This window comes from Epinephelus lanceolatus, chromosome 7 (assembly GCF_041903045.1).
Source record: "Epinephelus lanceolatus isolate andai-2023 chromosome 7, ASM4190304v1, whole genome shotgun sequence".
NCBI classification, from domain to species: Eukaryota; Metazoa; Chordata; class Actinopteri; order Perciformes; family Serranidae; genus Epinephelus; species Epinephelus lanceolatus.
Window position 1 is genome coordinate 26,332,881 of NC_135740.1, and position 20,080 is coordinate 26,352,960.

Consider the following 20,080-nt stretch of genomic DNA (forward strand, 5'->3'; position numbering starts at 1 on the left):
AGAATGCTTGTAAAGCTCACTTATCCCCACTGTAACAACTGGGGTAACATATATCCTACAAAACAATCAAGCACTGACAAAGCCACGCCAAAGCGACTACATCTCCAAACATTTTGTGTGGCTGCTGTTCGCGAGGGCATTATTAATCCTACATGAGCGATCATGGCGGATCTCTCCACAGCACCTGGGATATTTTTAGGGGAAGACAGAGGCGCACTAACTGTCTCGCAGGCATACCAGCAAAGCATATGCTCTTTGCACACTATCAGCAACTACTGTTTTAGATCACACTTTTAACAAGGAACAAACAATTGTACAAGCAATCGATGTTCCTCAGATCCCCGCTCCACAGTCACACCTCGTTTAATCAACAGAATTGTTTTCAATGAAAACAATCTCCGGGCTGTAGAGCTACTCAGTGTCTGAGAAAGAACCACTCGGCGGGCTTCCACACTGATTTGATTGTTGCACACACAAAGGTAGCTAGACCACCGCAGCTATGGGGGATGATTGAATTATTCAGTTTGGCAGAGATTTGGCAGCAATTGTGTGGAGTGTTGCCTTGAGTGGAGTGCAACAGAAAGACAGCATCTTCTTGTTTCCTGCACCACTGCACAGCACATGCATAAATAGCCCCTGCTTAGACTGTCAGTATCGCTCCAGGACAACTTCACATTATACCCTAAACATGCTTGCTGCTCGGCTAATTGACCTACACCTCCCCGTAGACGCCCTTAGCCTTAAATGATCTTTTTAAGCATTTATCGTTCTTATCTTGAAACATTTAAATGAGAGGCATGGTGTTTAGTAAAAGGACAAAATGCCAAAATACAAATTGCACAACCCAATCGCCAGAATAAATACTGGCATTGGACGTTTCTTTCGTTGTTACTGTTGTTGTTGGATTTGTAGATTTCTGCAAACCACGGATATTAAATATTTGTACGTTATTACAAAGCGGATATGTTGGAAATTTATGTCAACAGTGCTTTCAAACATCATGTTTTGGCTTTAAATTCCTGGTTTTACTGCAATGTCTCACTAAAAACAACCAGTGTTGGTGGCACAATCGCCACTGGAAATGCAGAGATGTCTCACAGCGATGGCTAGTTAAAAACAGCAGGTTTTGTTGTTTGTCGTTTGTTGGACAGTGGTCTGCAGATTGACAGCAGTCTTGCCTAGGTGTCTTGCCTACACCGGGCATGTCCAAACTCTGGCCCGGGGGCCAAATGTGGCCTGCAGACCAATTTCAATCGGCCCTCGGCTTGACTTTCAAAATATACCACATGTGGCCCTTTACACAATAATGGTTGATCGAGCAAGATGACTTTGCATTTTTACCCTTCACCTCACAATGACAGGACTATCATACACTTTGTAGACAGGCATCAAGTAATAATAAATCATTAAAAGATAAAAATGGTTGCATTTGTCTCATTTTTTGTTCTTGTAAAACCAATCTGATGGGAGAATCTGTTGGCCCCCAGGTATTTTCACGTTGTTTTAACCGGCTCCCATTCAAAAAAGTTTGGACACCCCTGCCCTACGCCATTCCCTACACCTCCAGATGACAAAGTTAAGGATGCTTTCAAACCTAGAATTTGCATGCTTTGGTCCCAATCAGGGACTAATTCATTTCAAAAAATTTGTTGTCGATATTGATGGTTGTGTACGCTGGTATGCCCTTGTGTAACGTTCAGGGGGGAAATATTCAGACAGACCTTGATTTTAGCAGATTTCCATCAACGGAAATGCATTTTTGACCAATGAAACGCTTTGTTCACACTGATGTGGTACCTCCAGATCATAGCTAGCCAAAATGGGGAAAATCCAATCGATATAGTTTGTGGTTCAGCTGGGATATGATGCAGATGCTAATGTAGCTGATATGCTCTTGCTAACATTATTTGTTTCAGACCTAGAGTTGTCTTGCTTTGGTCTGAATCAGGGACTAATTTTGTTACAAAGTTGCATAATTGCCTAGAGTTGGCTCGTGTTCTCACGGCAGCATTTACAAACGGACCAGATCAAATGCCTTGTGTGAGAAAGCTGCTCTTGATTGGTCAGAATTTCCATGCGGGAAAAATCGAGGAAGTGAACAAAGCGTTGAAGAAGAGTACACTTGCAAGATAAATGTGACACTTTGTAATGTCACAATGGAGGAACAACTATGCAGGTTGATTTTAGCGCTGCTCATCGTGGACTATATTGCTGTCATTGTTCATTTTAGTCAAACCATACAGTTTGAAAAGGAGGCACGGCTACAACTAGAAAACAATGTTTTGATGCACTGGATGTGCTGAATGTGCATATTAAGGCAGTACAGGAGGAGGTGCACATTAATAATCCTCCAGGACTGTAACATGCTCATGTTTAACCCAAACAATGTGTCATGTGACTGCAGTTGGTTCAGATCGAGGTCGGAACATGATCTCACCACAAACGAACTGAGAGTTTGTTTGTGGTGCGGTCTTCAAGAAGGTCTCGGTCTGGTTGTTCTGGTGCACACCGAGGATGACAATGTGTTCACACCTGCCCAAACGAACCGCACTTAGGGGGCAAACAAATTTAAGTTTGATTGAACCGAAGCAAACAGAGCAGATGTGAAAGCACCCTTACTCATACTCCTAATCCGAACTATGTTATTTTAGAAACGCTGATATGAAATGAATGAAGCGTACAAATCTAATGTATTAGTGGTTTGTAGAAAGGAATGGCGACTGGGCTGAGTTCCATGTTTAAAGCACCTTCATGTATCAGATGCCATCACTAAAATCAAACAGATGTGTTAGGATTTGATGATGGTGTGAGCGGCTGCCAAAATCATCATAGTTGCATTCACAACTTGCAGAGGGAGAAAGGAATCCATACAGACTCTCAATCGCTGATTTCATACACGTTCAGAGGAATGTGATAAAATACCCTTAATGGTGCTCGGATTACTCACTGCACACTGCTTTTTAAAGTTAGCTGAGACAGCAGCGGCAGCGATCTTTAATTTTAAACAATCTGTAATCTTGAATTGTCACTCTATACCGTCTGCCAGCGGATGACTGCGATCTCAGCGGAGGATGTGAGTGACTTGTAAAATCAATGTAATGTGATGAAAAAATGGGTTTCGCCATCTCAATAGCTCCTTCGCAATGTTATCCACATGAGTAACAAATAGGTTCTAGGTTTATGTTACATTTATCAGAGGGAAAGAATTGATAACCAGAGCGAGGTACTGATTGCACTGATTGCTTTCTCAAGGTTGGGGAAAGTCACCAGGCCAACTATGTGTGCTTTGTTCATGATGGCAAACTTTTAATGGGGGTTCTGACTCATCTTGGAACACATTATTCATAACTTAAAATAAACACGTATGCCTGATAACTGCAGTGCATCTAAAAGTTTAATGTTACAGGAAACTGCTGCATAACACGTTTCACCCAAGAAGCCCGACAGCCATGCTGGAAACGGTGAAATAAAGGAAACAGGAAAGAAAAAATACAATTAATGAAGACCATATGGATAGCCTCACCGCCACAGTGAAATGAATGTCTGCATGTGTCTGTGTGAGCTCCTCTGCTGCGGGTTTGTGTTTGTTGCTCCATCTGCACACGTATCATTGCATTAAATGTAATCAAACTTACTACATATAACTAGCTTCCTGCTCTATTAGATGAAATTGAATACAGCGTCCTCATAAATCACGGATCAATATGTCAGTGTTGAAACTCTGGAATCACTTCCCTCTGTGACATACTGCAATACAACCGCAGGACAAGCTTTTAAAGTCACTTTATAGATGATAAAAATCACAGGGAATGCACTTAATGTGAGCTGACCAAAATCACAAGCGCATGCTGAGAGCCATAACAACTGCACATTTCTGTGGGAGCAGAGGAGCAACAACAAAAACGGTCCAAAGACATACCAAAGACATTTCCTGTTATAAACCAGACCGGCACCGCCTGCTTCCACTAAATCTTTTCCTCCCTTCCTGCCATCCCTTCTTTTTCACCTTTGACTCTGCACTCCGAAGCCGGGGAAAAAATCCATTTATCGCCTACTCTATCTTCATGCACAAACGTTAAGACTCATTAATGCTGTGGCTTTGTTGGGGTGTTTTTTTTTTTTTTTTTACATTTATTTATGGCTCATTTCAAAAACATTTCATTAGCTAATTATGCATAACATGAAAAATCAAATCATAATTTATCTAGCTCAAAGAGATACAACTACCTTATGATCTGCCCGAGCTCCGTGTTTTTCAAGTCAGAACGAGGCATTTAGCAGGTTTACATTTATCTATTAATAGCACGCTGACATTTATGCACTCTCTATATGAGAATGCTCTACTTGAGTGTGCACCATTTTCTCAAATCACCAAGGACACTTCCCCCGAGGGAACTGATTAGCTCTTTCTCAGTTTTAAAATATGAAGTAACTTTGATAAGCAATTAAACATTTTCTGTTGTCTCTACCCTGGCTTTGTTTTATGCCTTTCAAGTCTGTATTTTTGGATCAAATCCGCATAAACACCGCGTAACACAATGTTAGAGCAGCATTTATTGTACCCTCTAGCATCAATCTTCCTCTCAGATGTGTAAAACCCCGTGTTTGTGTACTACTGTACATCATAATAGCAGGGCTATCATTATCAAATGATCATTATCAGCTCTCATGGAGAAGCAAAAAAAAAAAAAAAAATGGTGTGCTAAAAAAAGCTTTTCTTCTGCTGTTTTCTGTCTGTGCACTTCAAAGGATGCGCTCCCACCAAATTTCCATAACTTTTTATCTGTAATCTGTTCCTAATGAGCGATGTATATCTAAACCATTGCTGCGTCTCATTCTCCTATGTTGCTGTAAAATGCAGAAGAAAAGGAGGTATGGGCAGTTTTTCCAACACTGAAATGAGCCAATTAATGGTGTCCAAACCAACACAGCTACACATACTTCTAGAGGCCACAGCCTCTTTGACATGTACTATATGCTACAGGCTAACAGTGTATGAGAAAAACAAATGATTATTCTACAACATATGTCACTGTTCGTGCAGCAGATCCAGTACAGTGTGCAGAAAACTGGGCTGAGCTGAGTGATGCAGGCGAGTATTGAAAAGCTCAAAGCAATGAACAAGAAGAGTCGTCAAAATATGCAATACAATGCAAAAGACTTTAATAAATTTCAGAAGCGCACACATACATAAACAAAACATTTACAGTTTTCTCCACACTGGCAAATCAAAGTCAATTACAAAGATCATGTAAGGTGCATATTGTACTTCACATTGAATAAAAGTGAGGTTGTCTGTCTCCCTTACAAGGACAAAAGCTCTCCCCCATGTATGAGTATTTTTTTTTTCTTTTCCCCAAAGATCAGGCATAATCTAATCATTACACAGTGCTAGGATGCTATGTATATTTCATACTGTGGCTCCTACGCAGTAGTGAATACATTTGATACCATAATTACATGAATATACCTCCTTCAATAATAACAACCTGCCTGACAAAGAGGCCACACACATAAAATTAAAAGCTTTAAAATAGACATAGTCTTTAGAACCGTGACATATTAAGACTGGAAGGAAATCAAAAAGCTCCTGGTCCGTGCAATAATTTCATTTAACTATATATAGTCTCCCACAAGAGGGGAAACAGCCTCTGGTCCAGTCCATCTGTACATTTCCAATTGGATACACAGGCTATGTCCATTTTAATGACTCTAATTCTATGGTTATATGTATGTACTGTAGGTGCCTTTTATGCCTTACCTATCAAAGCAGTCTTTAGCTTACCAATTAACAGGACTATTGAACAACAATGCTGCTAACCCATCAAGCCATTTACTGGTGTATACTGTAGAAAGTATTCTAGTCAGGACGTACTGTACCATAATGATTCTAAAGGTGTAGAAACAGTAGAAGCGAAAATGAGGCTCTAAACAAAACGCCTAAGAAGTAGTAAGTGCACCATAGTGGATTTTCTGTCAAACGCTAACTTATTGCTGTTTTAAAACTGAAGCCTGGATTACCTTTTCATTTTGGTGTTCGATGTTCTTCTCGTCAGAAAATTTCTTTTGTCAGTGTAAATAAGTGCACAAAGTCATTTTTGCTTAAGCCCAACAACTCATTTAAAGACTGCCTGAGGATTATTATTATTCCTTTTTTTCCCATTTTTTGCCATCTGGAGTCATCTTAACGTGGATCTCACAGGTTAAATCACTTCTGAATTGAAAGCGACACACAAAAGGTCAGGCTTAGTGCTCTTCAAATCTGCCCTACATAAACAGCTTTTGATTATAACCCCAGCAGTTAGTCCCTTGTGATTGTGGCTTAGCTCAAAGTATTAAACTTGTCCCACCATTTCCTGGCGCTGTAATAACAGCATCGGTAGCATGGTCGTAAAGCACTACACAAATGTGGTCGTATCGTGGGGCCATGCGTGGCTCACTGACACTGCTGCCAGTGGCGTCGAAAGTGGGACAGGAAGAGGCGAGAGTTGACAGAAAAGGTACACTGTGATGTGGGCTCTGTGCTAATGTCAGCCTACGGGTCGTAGACCTTGCAGCATAAATACACTAAGAAGTCATTAGTTCCATGAGCAAGCCCAGATAGAGCGACGTCGAATGATACAAAAACAAATCAGAAAGTTAAGAAAATAAAATGGCCACCAGGCAGTTCTGAAAACAAGGCAAAGAAATGGAATCAATAAATATAAACACCATCAACTCTGTGATAGATATACATACATACATATAAACATACTTTACAGATCTACCGACTGTATTTGACACCTATTTTACAGAGTTGGTGCTGGAGAGGGGTGTTTTTCGAGGAGGGTTCAGGGCATACAGTATCGTCCTCGTTGACAAAGGTAAGTAATAGCATAGGACTCAATAAAGCATTTCAAACTTCCAACAGATTCACAGGAGGAGCTTTGTCAAGTTTCAGGCAGGCAACATGAAGTGTCTCTCTTTTTCTGAGATACCCCCCCCCCACCTCCCCTCCCCTCCCCTCCCCTCCCCTCCCCCCTCCAAGTTCATCTTTTCCCTCGATTGTACGAAGAGGTGGGGTTTGAGGCTGTAGAGACAGTAAAGTACTTGTTTCACCTCTTCAGTTCTCGCCTTCCTTCTTTCCTCCCTCTGCCCTCTCTCTTTCTTTTCTCTCTTTTTCTCGCTTTAGGTAGTGGGAGCTAGAGATTGATTTTAATCCTGTGGGAGCGAGCTGTACCTGTGCCACAGAGTGTGCCATAGTGTGGTGGTTTCAGTGCCGTCTCCTGAAATATAGAGAGACAGACAGATATAGGGAGATTGTAGTTACAATATCATCGAGCTCTGAGCAGCCTAAGCTGTAGCCTTATCAGCGTGAGGCTACGCTGAACACTGAATAAAAAAAATCTCCGAAGAGAGTGTAGAAGATATAGAAAAAATAAAAGATAAAAAAAATAAATAAAAAGCATTCTTCAAGGCACGGCTGGCAATCAAGTCATTATCTTGTCAGGTTTCCTTGAAGAATGCTACAAGTGTCACAAGCTTGTGCATTTTTCCTGTACTTATCAGAGCATGCAATCTTATCCAATTATCACTCCCAATTTGTCTTTTTGTCTCCCACCACACTAGTGCAGCACTCTTCATTTCCCCTCAAAAAGCCATTTGGATCAATTTAGGCCCCACTCTTTCATTCTTTCGGACCCTTGCCAGTGGGTCCTCTGATATGTACAGAATATGACATTTTGCCGTTCCTAAGAAGGCTTAGCAACACATCTGCCAATATCTGAATCAGGAAGAATCTGACCCGGTGGTGCTTACATTAGCGAAGCACAGTGATTACAGATGCAATGACTCAACAGAAAAAGAACAACAACAAAAAGAATGATAGCAAAATAAAATAAAGCCATAACCAGTCGCTGGGAATTTAATACCGCCATCGGATTTGATTAACAAGCCCTAGTTAGCCTTTTAAAACATGGCTTCCACCCCTGGCTATGCACCCACTATGAGTCAGCACAAGCGCTTTGTCATCAGACCATGGGTGGCTAGTGTGAAAGGCCCATACCTTCACCCACACAAATAAATGACGATATGCAAAGTGCTCGCCGCTGCCCTCGTTACCCAGCGCATTTATAATATGATCTTTTTTCTTAAGGATAATAGAATAAACTGCCTTATAAATTAGGCATAACGACAACACTTGTGGTCTAAGGGGTATTTAATCAAACTGCAATGTATGCGTGTGTGACACTACAAAAACACTACCAGCAGCGTCTCCTATAGTGAGTAGCAGGAGGTCAGTATCGTTAAGCGCCGACCCTATACGTGCTCCGGAATTACGGGCCAAACAAAAGAATGAATTAGCCTTTTTATTCCGTGCATGTTCACCGTGATGTCTGAGATCACTCAAGTGGGGTGGTACTCATTTGATCTGCCTCTGCTACAGCACATACTTTCACAAGAGCTCCCCATCACTGGAGGCAGATTGACCTCTAATATCGTGGTGTAGGGGTTAAAGGAAAATGATGAGATGCGTAAAAACTGAGAAGAGAGGGGAGGGGGTGGGTGGGTTCTTGCTGTATAATGAAGCCATATGGTGACACAAATCTGTGGTCTCTAAAGTATTTTTACAAGCTTTATTCTTTATCAGCTACATCTGTAAAGTCCCTGAAAACATTTTGTTGACCTTCAACCGTAATCATCTCCTCCCGCGTGCCCTCCGCATCGTTATTCCATGGGTGGGCTTTTTGTCTTTGCTGTATTTTCAGCTGCTTTAGGTGCGTGGGAGGGTGTGGGGCAATGAGAGATCACTGTAAAGGCGCTAAAGCACCATCTGTCACTCTGATGAGCAAAAAGGAAAACACGACAACCTGCCTGTGATCTTTGCTTTTGGACCTCTGGTATTAGGTTTAGGGCTCAGGAGAGACTGAGTCGCTGGCACTGACACACCAAATTCAGCTTTTGTTTTAACAGTCACACTTGAAATAATCTTTTCAAATTCTAGAGTGCTCATATTCTCTCTCTTTTTTCCTCTTTTATACCTCCTCAGATAAAAGCAACAACCACACTTTTTGAAGGAGTGTCGTTTTTGTTTTATAAGTGTTCTTCTTCAGACTTTAGACGGAGGTGAAATCAAGCAGAGATGAAATTATAATAGCGTCGACAAACAGGACAGCTGGTCATCTTGTCACATCACTTCAGATCCTGGGAACGTGACTCACCCAAGGATAGTACGTGGCATCGCTGATAATCTTAAAGGACGGCTGCCTTTTTTCTTCTGTCTTATCAGCCTCATTCGAAACCTAATTACGGTGATTTTAATCATACTGTATTACGAGTGATTAACCCTTTAGTGCATTTAATTAACCTTTGCAGCCACCGATTCTCATCAGGCAAAGCTTCATGCTACTTTTTTTCTCCATGACACAGGCTTTAAATAAGCACACTTAAAACTGGTGGGAAATCTAATGTCTAAAGTGGGAGGCATCACTTGTCAATTGCTCAGGGGGACAGAGAAAATTTGATGTATTATCAGCTTAGCATCACTGAGGATATGGGTGGTGAGTAGAGGCAATGAGGACATATTTTTCTTGATAATATTCAAATTCTGGGAGCGTGTGACACCCAAATATGGGAATATTACACAGATTAAACCTGCCTTCTTTTAGAGGAGTGAATAAATATACAGTACCTATGAAATAAACTGATTCAAACAGAGCCGGAAGATTTGGTAGCATGTTTACTAATCATATATTCATTGATTTTAAATTATTCCGACAAAAATACTTCACTCTGATCAGCAACATAAGTGAAAATCAATTTAAATCCTTGATGCATAAAATTCATGATGGATAATAATTCAGAATTGTGGAACACAGAGTGAATAATTCTGCATATTTCAGGGCAGTCACCACCAGTAAGAGGGGAAAATCATCCTGACAACTCGTCAGTGTGTCGTATAAACACATTATGAATTAAATCTTTGGTACCAAGGGCATGTAGTTGGCTTATGTATAATGTACCATGGCAGAGCATAGCTTTTAACCAGGATTTCAAATAAAAGGTGGATGAAGGGAATGACTATCAACTCTGTGTGGGTGTCTTCATAAATTATCCTAAGCACAATACTTCACGGGATCAAGAGTCATTTATCAAAACTATGCCATGAGGAATTTGAACGCTTGCTAGATGTCACACAGAAGCACACTGGGAGCAGAAAAGAGACAGAAATGAACCAAAGATCTGAAAACTGTGTGCAATATGAGGCTAGACACAAACAAAAGCAAGCACCTCATCAAACAAAATCAATTATTGATGCAATATCATGAAATTGACCCAGAATTGGATGAATGGCAGTCGCGATAATCATGATCAAAACAGGAACAGAAATGAAAGCCAGTGCAACCGAGCGACAACCAAACCCTCTAAAAATCACAAAAACAAACAAAAATGAAAAACAAAAAAAAAAAAAAAAAAAAGAAAGAAAAGAAAATGGTGGCAAAAGCCAACAAATCCAGCTGGATGTTTGACATTGAGGGGGAAATATGGAGACACACGTATCAGTATAAATAAATTATTACCCTGTGTGCAGACTAGTCAGCCTTGATTAGCTCCATTGTGCTGGTGATAGCGGGTCAGATATCAACATGTACATATACTCTGTCATGTATTAGGGATGCAATGATCCTCGGTGTCCTCTTTAGCACCAACTACAACACATCACAGCCGCCAGACCTTTGTTGTGATGTCATTACAGCCTCGCCTGTGTGAGGTAATTTGAAGAATGTAAAGAATGTGTATCTACATATGCCGTTTATAACAATAATTGGGGTCATTAAAGTAGAGCATTTATGGTGCTAAATGCAACGTCGGCCTGGCAGGCTTTTTATGGACTAGTGCTCCCTCGGTGTTTAAGTATATTGGTCTCAAGGCTCTGCGTCACCTTGATCCCTGTGACCCCCCCCCCCCCCCCCCCCCCACACCCCCCCACACCCCAAGAAGTACTCATTCTTCCCCACAGTGCTCTGCTCTGGCTGTCAGCACTGAGCAAGGCCACCTCTCCTTACCTCTGATTTACATTTATTTCCCTCGCCAGCTTTTATTTATTGGGGCACTTCGCATTTGGCACATATCTCTTACGGAATCATAAGCCCTTTGCTGTACCTTGGCATTCAAATGAGCCTCTCTCCCACAAAGCCTCACTGGCAAAGCTAAGACAGCACTTAATATTTTGAGGACAGAAGCCACAAAAAAAGTGGGACTATTTATCACGTTGTTTTAGCACGTCAGAAGGCACATTTTGTTTTGTTTTGTTTTGTGCTATTACCTTCACACTTTTTGCCCGGATGAATACCTGATGAACTGTTACTGTGGCTTCCATATTTATTTTTTGCTTTGCCTTGTTTAAACATGTCAGTCAAATATATTAGCACACAGCATCACTCGCCCTTGACCTCAAATACATCAGTAGAGAGTTCAATCAGTGCCGGCTATCCCAGGCTCTTCTAAATCAGGCTACATTGCCACCAACCACTCACACTGAAGTTTAAAATAGCGAGCCACCATAATTGCACTGCTGCCATTCCTCCAGCTTTTGAACATAGAATTAACCTGCACATGTATTTTCTTAATAATTATGCACTTATGGCTGCTTATGAAGGAGGGTGAACACATGAATTAATAACAAGCAGTACAGTGAAAGGTTTGCTGTATTAATTGCGACAAATTATGTTTTATTTTTTTGTTTCGCTGCACACATTTTTTAAGTGCAAATGACATTCATGTAGACGTGGTCATGGCCTGTGTGGGGAAATCCCCTGGCTCCATGCTGCCACCCTCCCCCTTTCACATCACCTACCATGGGACAGCAAGGGGAGTGTGAGTGGGGACTAGTGTGGGTGGGTTTAAAAAGGAAGTCATGAATTACCTGTCGGGTGGTGATTTGCCCCGCAGTCTTGAATCCCCCCTGACAGCTGCACTCTGAGACACTGTACGGGTCGGAGCTAGTCGATGAGCACTTGGAGAGTGAGTCACAGCCCACCACGAACGTGTTGTCCAAGGGGAGCTCCTGGATCACATGGTGTTTCTTTGGGGCCACTGGAGTCTCCGGTTTGATTTGAAATGTAGGCTGAGGGGACGCGGACTTGTAATGCTTGGCTAAATCTGGGCTGTCGGGTTTGAAGGTGGTGGGCGTGGTGGCCCAGTTGTACTTCCCCATGGTTTGCTCCTCTAACTCCACAGGGAGATCCAGTGTGCCATTAACATGCTCATGTGTGGGGTCGTCAGGCTTGGATTCATCTATGGTCACAAAGTTCAAGAGGAGACTCTTGGGGGATCGCTTCTTTCTCTTCTTCTTTTTCTTGATCTGACGGTTGTCTTGGTTGGGTGACACCCACTCGCCACTCTGCTTGCCCTTCTGCACCACTTTGTGTCTGGGTGTCTGTCTGCACCGCACCAAGGCAGTCACAAATATCACCAAGATGACAGTCATGGTCCCTGCTATGATTGCTATCACAACAATCACGTATCCGTTGGCTTGAGGTGTTACCTCACTGTCCCCTATGTTACGATCCAAGGGTGTCTCCATACTTTTTCGAAGCTGCTCTTGGATAAAGGTAGCGTTTGACACAGTGTCATTGACAAACAAGTGAATAAGTGCGATGGCGTGTAATGACTCAGGCTGGCCTAGATCTTTGACCTTGACTACCAGCCTATGCAGCCCCTGATCAGCTGCCACTATTTTCTCCTGCAGTGTTATGTTACCCGTTGTTTTGTCGATGGCAAAGAGACCTCGAGGGGAGACCCTAGATGTGATGATGATGCTGCTGATAATGCTGTACTGCAGCTCAGCATTCATACCTGTGTCATTGTCAATGGCAAACACTCTGGTGACCACAGCACCAGGGGTGGTGGTGGTTCGCACTAGGTCATATGAGTAATTGGAGGACGGGATGACGAACACAGGGCGATTGTCGTTCACGTCGACTACATTAATAGTGACCTTGGCGTAGGAGGAGCTTGGAGGTTGCCCCCCATCAACAGCTTTGACCATAAATGTGTAGGAGCTTTGCTGCTCCCTATCAAAGGTGATATTGGGTTTGATCACACCGGTTTGAGGGTCGATGATGAAATTATCTTTCCCGTTCAAAACAGACAGGGTTATAATCGCATTATCTCCAGCATCTGCGTCCGTCACTGTGATTAAGCCCACGGTTCCATAGAGAGGCAGGTTCTCAGGCACATAGAAGTTGTACTCAGGGTGTGTGAAAGCTGGGCTGTTGTCATTAAGGTCCTGGACGATTAGCCTGACAGTGACATTGCTCTGCAGGGACGTGGAGCCATTGTCCCTCGCTATGACAGTGAATGAGTACCTCTCCTGCTTCTCTCTGTCCAGTCGTTTGCCAACGGAGAGAATTCCTGACCGTCTGTCTATGTTAAACCCGTCAGGCGCATCAGGGCCAAGAGTATAAATAATCTCAGCATTATGTCCGCTGTCTGCGTCAGTGGCGCTGATTTTTATTAACTGTGTAGAGGGGTCATTGTTCTCCGGTATGGAAAGTTGGATTTCCGGCTGGGGGAAGATGGGTGCATTGTCGTTCTCATCCTTGATTTTAATTAAAACCATAGCTGAAGTGTTCAAAGGAGGCGTCCCCCTATCCGAGGCCACTATCTTAATTGCATATTCTCGAGTCGTCTCATAATCTAGGGGGGCAGCTGTCTCTAGTAAAAATTGATCATTAAAGACAGGCTTCAACCGAAAAGGAACATCATGGTCAGTGTAGCAAGCTACTTTGCCATAAAGATCTGCATCCTTGTCAGTAACAGTGATGAGGGCTATTTTGGTGTTGAGAGGTGCATTTTCAGAGAGCAGAACAGTCCCATTAACCAGGTTGATAATGTAGCGAGTGTCTATGGAGGGAACATTGTCATTAACGTCTGTAACATTAACAATCACTGTGGCTCTGGAGGGGGTGGAGCTGCCATCGCTGGCGAGGACGATGAGTTTGTGAACAGGAGTTACCTCCCTGTCCAGCGGCTGCTTCACAGTGATCAGTCCCGTAGAGCTGTCGATGGCAAAGTGACGCTTGGTTGAGGCAGAGATCTGGTTGCTGAAAGCGAAGTGGATCTGTGCGTTGGAACCCAGGTCTGCGTCCGAGGCGTGAAGCTGAGCAACAGATGTCCCCATGGGCGCGTTCTCCGGCACGGTGACCTCCAGCTCGCTGTCCTTGAAGACGGGACGATTGTCGTTGACGTCGGAGATGGTGACCTGGAGGATGGCGGTGCTGGACTTGGGGGGGTTGCCACCATCCTCTACCTTTATCTTCATGACGAAGGTGTCCTTCTGCTCGCGGTCCAGGTTCTGCTGAACGATGAGCTGCGGCCACTTGTCGCCTTCAGGGGTCTCGATGATGTCTAAACCAAACTCGCTGACACTCTGCAAAGACAAGACAACATATTGAGTCAGATTTATTCTGTTTAGTACTCACAATTAATAAATGATAAAGTTTTTTTAGTTTTTCTTTAAACAATCTCGGAACCCATCGGCTATTGGTCGATGACAATAAGCCTCTGGGGGCAACGACCAATATTTCGAGGGTTCTGCTGTAGTCAGCAGATATCTGGGCCAAGACTTTCTCTTCCATGTGCTGGTCATTTTGGCTAATCTCTATAAACAGATATTAATGCAGATACATTTTTAGGACAGCTAATTAAACGCATAATCCTCAGCAAATGATAGCCAGTGGGTTACGAGATTGCATTTCAGCTGATGGGTTCTGCCTTTTTTTGCGCTCAACATGGACTGTTTACCTGCCGCATGATTGGTCGATACTAATCGGACTACAAACAGACTTTAATAGGACAGACCAGAACGCTTCAAGTACCAAAACCTTTTCCCACTGCCTACAGGTACATCTGCAGATATGACTTTTTTTTTTGCAATTGTCTTTTGTTTATATAGATTTTTCAAACAAACCAACAACCAGCAAAACAAACAAACAAACAACAGGGGGGGGACCCCAAGAAAAATGGCACAGTTAGGACTAGATGTGGCACCACTTGTAGATTATTGCCCTCATCAGTACAGTGATGTCCTCTGCACTCGTACAGACATGAATGCTTTGTCTATTAGGTGTGCTGCCAAAAGGAAGTGGGCCTAACACTCACCAAATCTCATGGTGTAGGATAGTGCTGTGACAGTGGAAAACTTAAAGGGGATATATCAGTGAAGGACAGGTTTGACCAAATGGCATAAATCTCCTCCTATGAAAGACTACTGGATTATTTTTCATATGGCTTCAGGGTCTAAGGTTAGAGGGTGCCATATGTTGTGTAAACTGTAAAACTATAACTGACATATATTAACATTTATAACAATATCACATTTTCATTTCTGTAGTTCAGTATAATAGTTTGTGTAGAATTATTCTTAGATTGTAGATTTGTCAGTCGTCTTAGAAAGCTAAACAGCTCGTCGAGGTATTCCCTTAGGTTACTCCAGTTTATTTGTAACCCTTCTAAGGATCAGGCTCTTAGGCAGTGATGAATGTCAAGAGCAAATTAAACGGCCCGGGACATTTTTAAACAAGGCAGCTGGTTTTGGCTCAGTTCTGCTCATCTCAGTTGGGCACCCGTTAATCCAAAGCATTCTCAAACATACTCATCATCAGCTGGTTCTTACTCATTCTCTACATACACTGTGCAACACTCCCCCCAGAAACACAGGGCATATCAGTTTATTAAGCTTTTTAAAAATATGACCAATCATTGTAGTAAATCTAGTCCATCCACCTCTCCCAGTAACAGCCGCTCGAAGGAATTCATTTACCTCCTTTTTTCTGCTTTCAAATGAGATTTCACTCTACCTTCCTATCTTGTGTCAAGTTAGAATAGAGGAGGCAGCATTGCAGCATTTCAACTTCAAAATGGGAGGGAGAAAACTGGAAACGGAGATACAACAATGAGCTACCATTTTAAATACACTGCAAGACCAGATCACCACAGATTAAGAGAAGGGAGTGAAAAACCCTGCATATTAGGAGGGCTTTTTGCTCAAGAAGGGCTAAATCTAGGCAAAAGTAAAGCCGGAGGAAAATGAAAACAAATGCATAAGTAATCCCCATGAGAAACCGCAGGAACTGGCACTGGCTGTTAAGAGTAATTGCCTTCCACCTAAAAAAACTAGCACTAATATTTACAATTTGAGATGGGGTAGAGTATGGATCCATAAATGTTTTCAAATTAGACGAGAGAGGAAGGGAAGGAGCGAGGGAGACAAGTGATAGAAACGGAGAGAAAGAGAGAGAGCAGGGGGAGGAAATAAGAGGAAGATGAAGCCCATGAATGAGCTGCATGCACATTATGAAACAAAGAAGCCCTTTGAAGCTCTTTCAGTCAGAAGCAGTTTCATGGTAAAACAAGAAAAAGCATCCTCTTTAAAGAGATAAGCTTCATGCTGCACATAATGTTGGAAGAGATTACTCTGTCTAGGCACAGCTATCAAATGAGATTAAGATATATACATTCTCCTCGTTCAAGGGAGGAACATTTCAACCAAATTGTGAGCACAAGAGTCCTCAGAAGGTTTTAAAATCTAGAACCGTCCTCGTGCCAGCACAGTGTTGTAGCCGACACAAGGCAACATGCAGCTGCAGCATGTAAATTATTATGTACTCTGAAAAACTGCTTGCCGAGGGAATGTTGTCAACATGTCAGTGATTGACAGAACTACTTAAACCAGCCAACGCTGCAGCAATGATCTTTCAGACCTTATTTTGTGATCCTTCTGGCAAGCAAAAATCACATAGGGAAACGCAGACATGGTATATAGGACGATATATGGAAATGTCGAGAAGCGGCCTTATGGATGAACTGCGCTGCATCTTTATGCACATGGAAGAACTATTTCTGTCATAACTGAAAGGTCCAAGACAACATTCTGGGGGCTCTATTGCTAAGCACTACTCCATCCGCACAGAGCTCCTCAATCCCCAGTTGTTTGAATAGTTCACAGATTCGGCACAGTAGCTGAGTATCTGCACACTGATATTTGGCAAAGCCTGATTTAATAGTAGGATGTTGAGTTAGGATGTGTCAAAGGGAATGCTGCACAATGATTTATGAGCCAGCATTTCCTCTATGCTTTTGTCTTGGTTTCACACAATTTTACAACTGACAAGACAGCACTCAGCGCATTTCAATAAGTTGAAGGGAGCTATCTCTCAGGCTGTGCATCCTCCTGAATGCAGAATTAGTCTGGTGGATTGTGATAAGATCTAGGGCAGGCTAAGAAAAGGCCAAATACTTGCATGAATCACTCACTGGAAACCCTAAGGCTGAGTGAGAAGGACAAAGCTCTCTAAACGGCTAAGTGTGCACATTATACCATGCCTCAGTCTTTCGCCACACATATACTGTACAGGTGCATGTCTTCTTGAACTTTGATGACTTGCCATTCACTCCACATTATGGGGTCCCTGCTCTGCGGTGGATCAGGGAGGGATCGGGGGCCGCTGTATACGTGGGATGTGTGCGGCACACAATCTAATCAGAGTTGGCTAATTCAAATGGAAATGATTGAGGGATACTGACAGAAGCAGAGGTGGCTGATGATGAGGGAAGGATGACTCTGAACCCCCTTTCTGCAGACAGCACCTCAGATTATCAGTGGATGCATCTTTCAGTCAAGTTGATGACCTTATTAAAACTAAGAGGAGACTGAGATTGGGCTGTGAATATATCAGGAGGACTCTAGTCACGGTGATGCCCATGGATAGGGCTAACTGGGGAGGGCTATTCATCACAAGCTATAGCACCTCTTTATAATGCTGATAGAAGCTCAGCCTCTCTCTGTCTCTCTCTCTCTCTCTCTCATTCCTCCCTCATTCTTTCCCTCCATCCCTCATCCACTTTTACCCCTGGCCATGATCTCATGCATATAATTAAGACAAAAGAAGCTGGGAATTGTTTGTCTCTTTTTGTCAACCCCTAGAAGAGGATAATGTGTCAAAATAGGATGCTAATGAAAACTGGAAATGCTCGACAGTGAGCTCTCTGCCCAAAAATCCTATTCACTGCCTATAGGCAGCATGCAATGCATTAATCAAATGTTTCTTGCTACTTGGGAATGGAGCTTGAATAAATTTTGCATCTTCAAATGCAAAGTTAGAATCAGTTTAGGAATAAAATTATTCAAGCCCAGGCTTGGAGTACCAGCAAAAAGACCACTCCATCCACTCGAAAGTCTTAGGTATATTTCAGATAGGAATTTTGCAAGGAGAAAGCTAGGTAGGTGGCAAAAGGTTAAGTCTAAGAGCCCTTCAGACTGCCCAACCAAAATACCGACACCCACTTCATCATCCACTTTATCAAGTGAGGCAGAGCCCAGCCAGCAGCAGAACATTGATCTACATGAAATGACTTGAACAAGACGCCCACCTTAAATGTGTCTGAAGATGCTGACATAGATGCAACTTGGATTAATGTGGTGTGTGACGCTGCAGACTCATACACCGCTGGAATAAGGAAAGGGGCCAATGTTTGTGAACAGCCAAAGTCCAGAGCAAAACCAACAGCAGAATCTCATTTAGTCTTGAGTATGTTGCCATGTTGGCCTCTGAGTTATCCCGTGAATACGTAAAGTGATCAAATCTGCTTTCATGGGAGATCCTCCTCCATCCATGTATGTGATTGCTTTCTCTGACCTTGACCATTTCTTAGGACGGCCTCTCTGCATTTCAGGTGACGTAACACACTGCTGCACTACACTGATGGCAGAGTTTCACTCAGAGTGTGATTACCAACCATTATGTGCGGCGCTGGAGCATTGTGCTGGAAGAAATTACCCGTTGTCCCTCTTAGCTTTTGGAAAAGGACAAAGTTGTACAAAAAGAAGCAACCATGTTTCTTTTTATTTATTTTATTTTTTTTGTGTATGTTGACAATTTGGGCATGCTCCATGTGGAGTGGTGGACCATTGAGTGTGACTCACTGTGCCACACAATGGTAGCAATTTCGGCACCATGCTTTGCACAACACAAGGAAACTAGGCAAACTATCATTCTGAGGGAGCTTCTGAGACAAATCTCACAGGACCATACAAAGATAGTCCAAGGGTGGCTTAGCGGCCAAGAGCTATTCTAGGAAATGCTTGCACATTCCTTCCCCACTAAACCCTTGGCTTTCTGCTCTTCTGAAATAAAGGATACTAAAGGTTGAACACGTTTCTGGCTCCTTTAATGCCTCTCCCTGTGTTTTACTCATATGGAACCTGGAACACAAGGAAATTAATCTCGAGTACAATGAGAATATAATGAGAAGAACTGAATCAGGGACGCAGTGCTGAGGATGCTCTAAGAAGAATTTCCTGCAAAAGATAATACAACCACGGTCTAGGCGAGGGTTTTAGAAAGCTTTATATTGTGAAAAGGGCAAAGAAAATGATTGCAGATGATCATCATAATGAGCAGAACATTTGGTTGGTGATTTTCCAGGCATGAACAATTCAGGACATTGCACTGGAGAGGCCTTGGCAGTGGGACTCTTTAAAAATGCAAATTGGTATTCAAGGCAGACGCGGACAGCAATGATTCTGTTCATTCCAAACCCAGTGTTAACTTCATCTGAGACTCCAAGATGGATTGTCATTTCTGTCTCGCACCGTGCTCTCAAAATCCACTAACCTTTCTTTATTTATTATGTTTAGGGTTTCCTCCAGAGTGCTTGCATCTCCCTCCTTAATTACACTTCATTTGTAAAAGCTCATGTCATCTCCAATATTCATCTATCCACAAAGCATAAAGTGTTGTCTAGACTATAAATGAAGAATGCATGATATTATCCTACATTTCTGGATTTAGGGCTGACTCCATTAGGCAACCGAGAATATTGCACTGCAGTTTAATAAAGCATCAATTAGATGATGAAGAAAAGCTTTTCCTAGTTCTGCATGAGACACCTATTAACATAATACAGTGCTCTCCTTCTCACTTGCTTAAATATACCATGTTCAGCGCATGTAACCTGTTGCTGTAAATTGGACGTGTGGGATATGCTGTGTGTGCACTTTCTACGGCACGTTCTGTGATATTACTGTACACGCTGA

The 20,080-nt window shown here is 42.6% G+C and overlaps 1 protein-coding gene across 3 annotated transcripts in view; it reads right to left on the reverse strand.

The window, feature by feature from the left end:
* The window catches only part of pcdh11 (protocadherin 11), a 165,794-nt gene that overhangs the window by 136,500 nt on the left and 9,214 nt on the right, over positions 1-20,080 (reverse strand). For 2 of the 3 annotated variants that reach the window (XM_033632999.2, XM_033633000.2), the window contains exon 3: positions 11,906-14,413. In XM_033632999.2, coding sequence (XP_033488890.2) covers positions 11,906-14,413 — 2,508 coding nt within the window. Of the gene's footprint in view, positions 1-7,042; positions 7,266-11,905; positions 14,414-20,080 lie in introns of those variants that run through there. The other variant, XM_033633001.2, reaches the window with a different exon arrangement.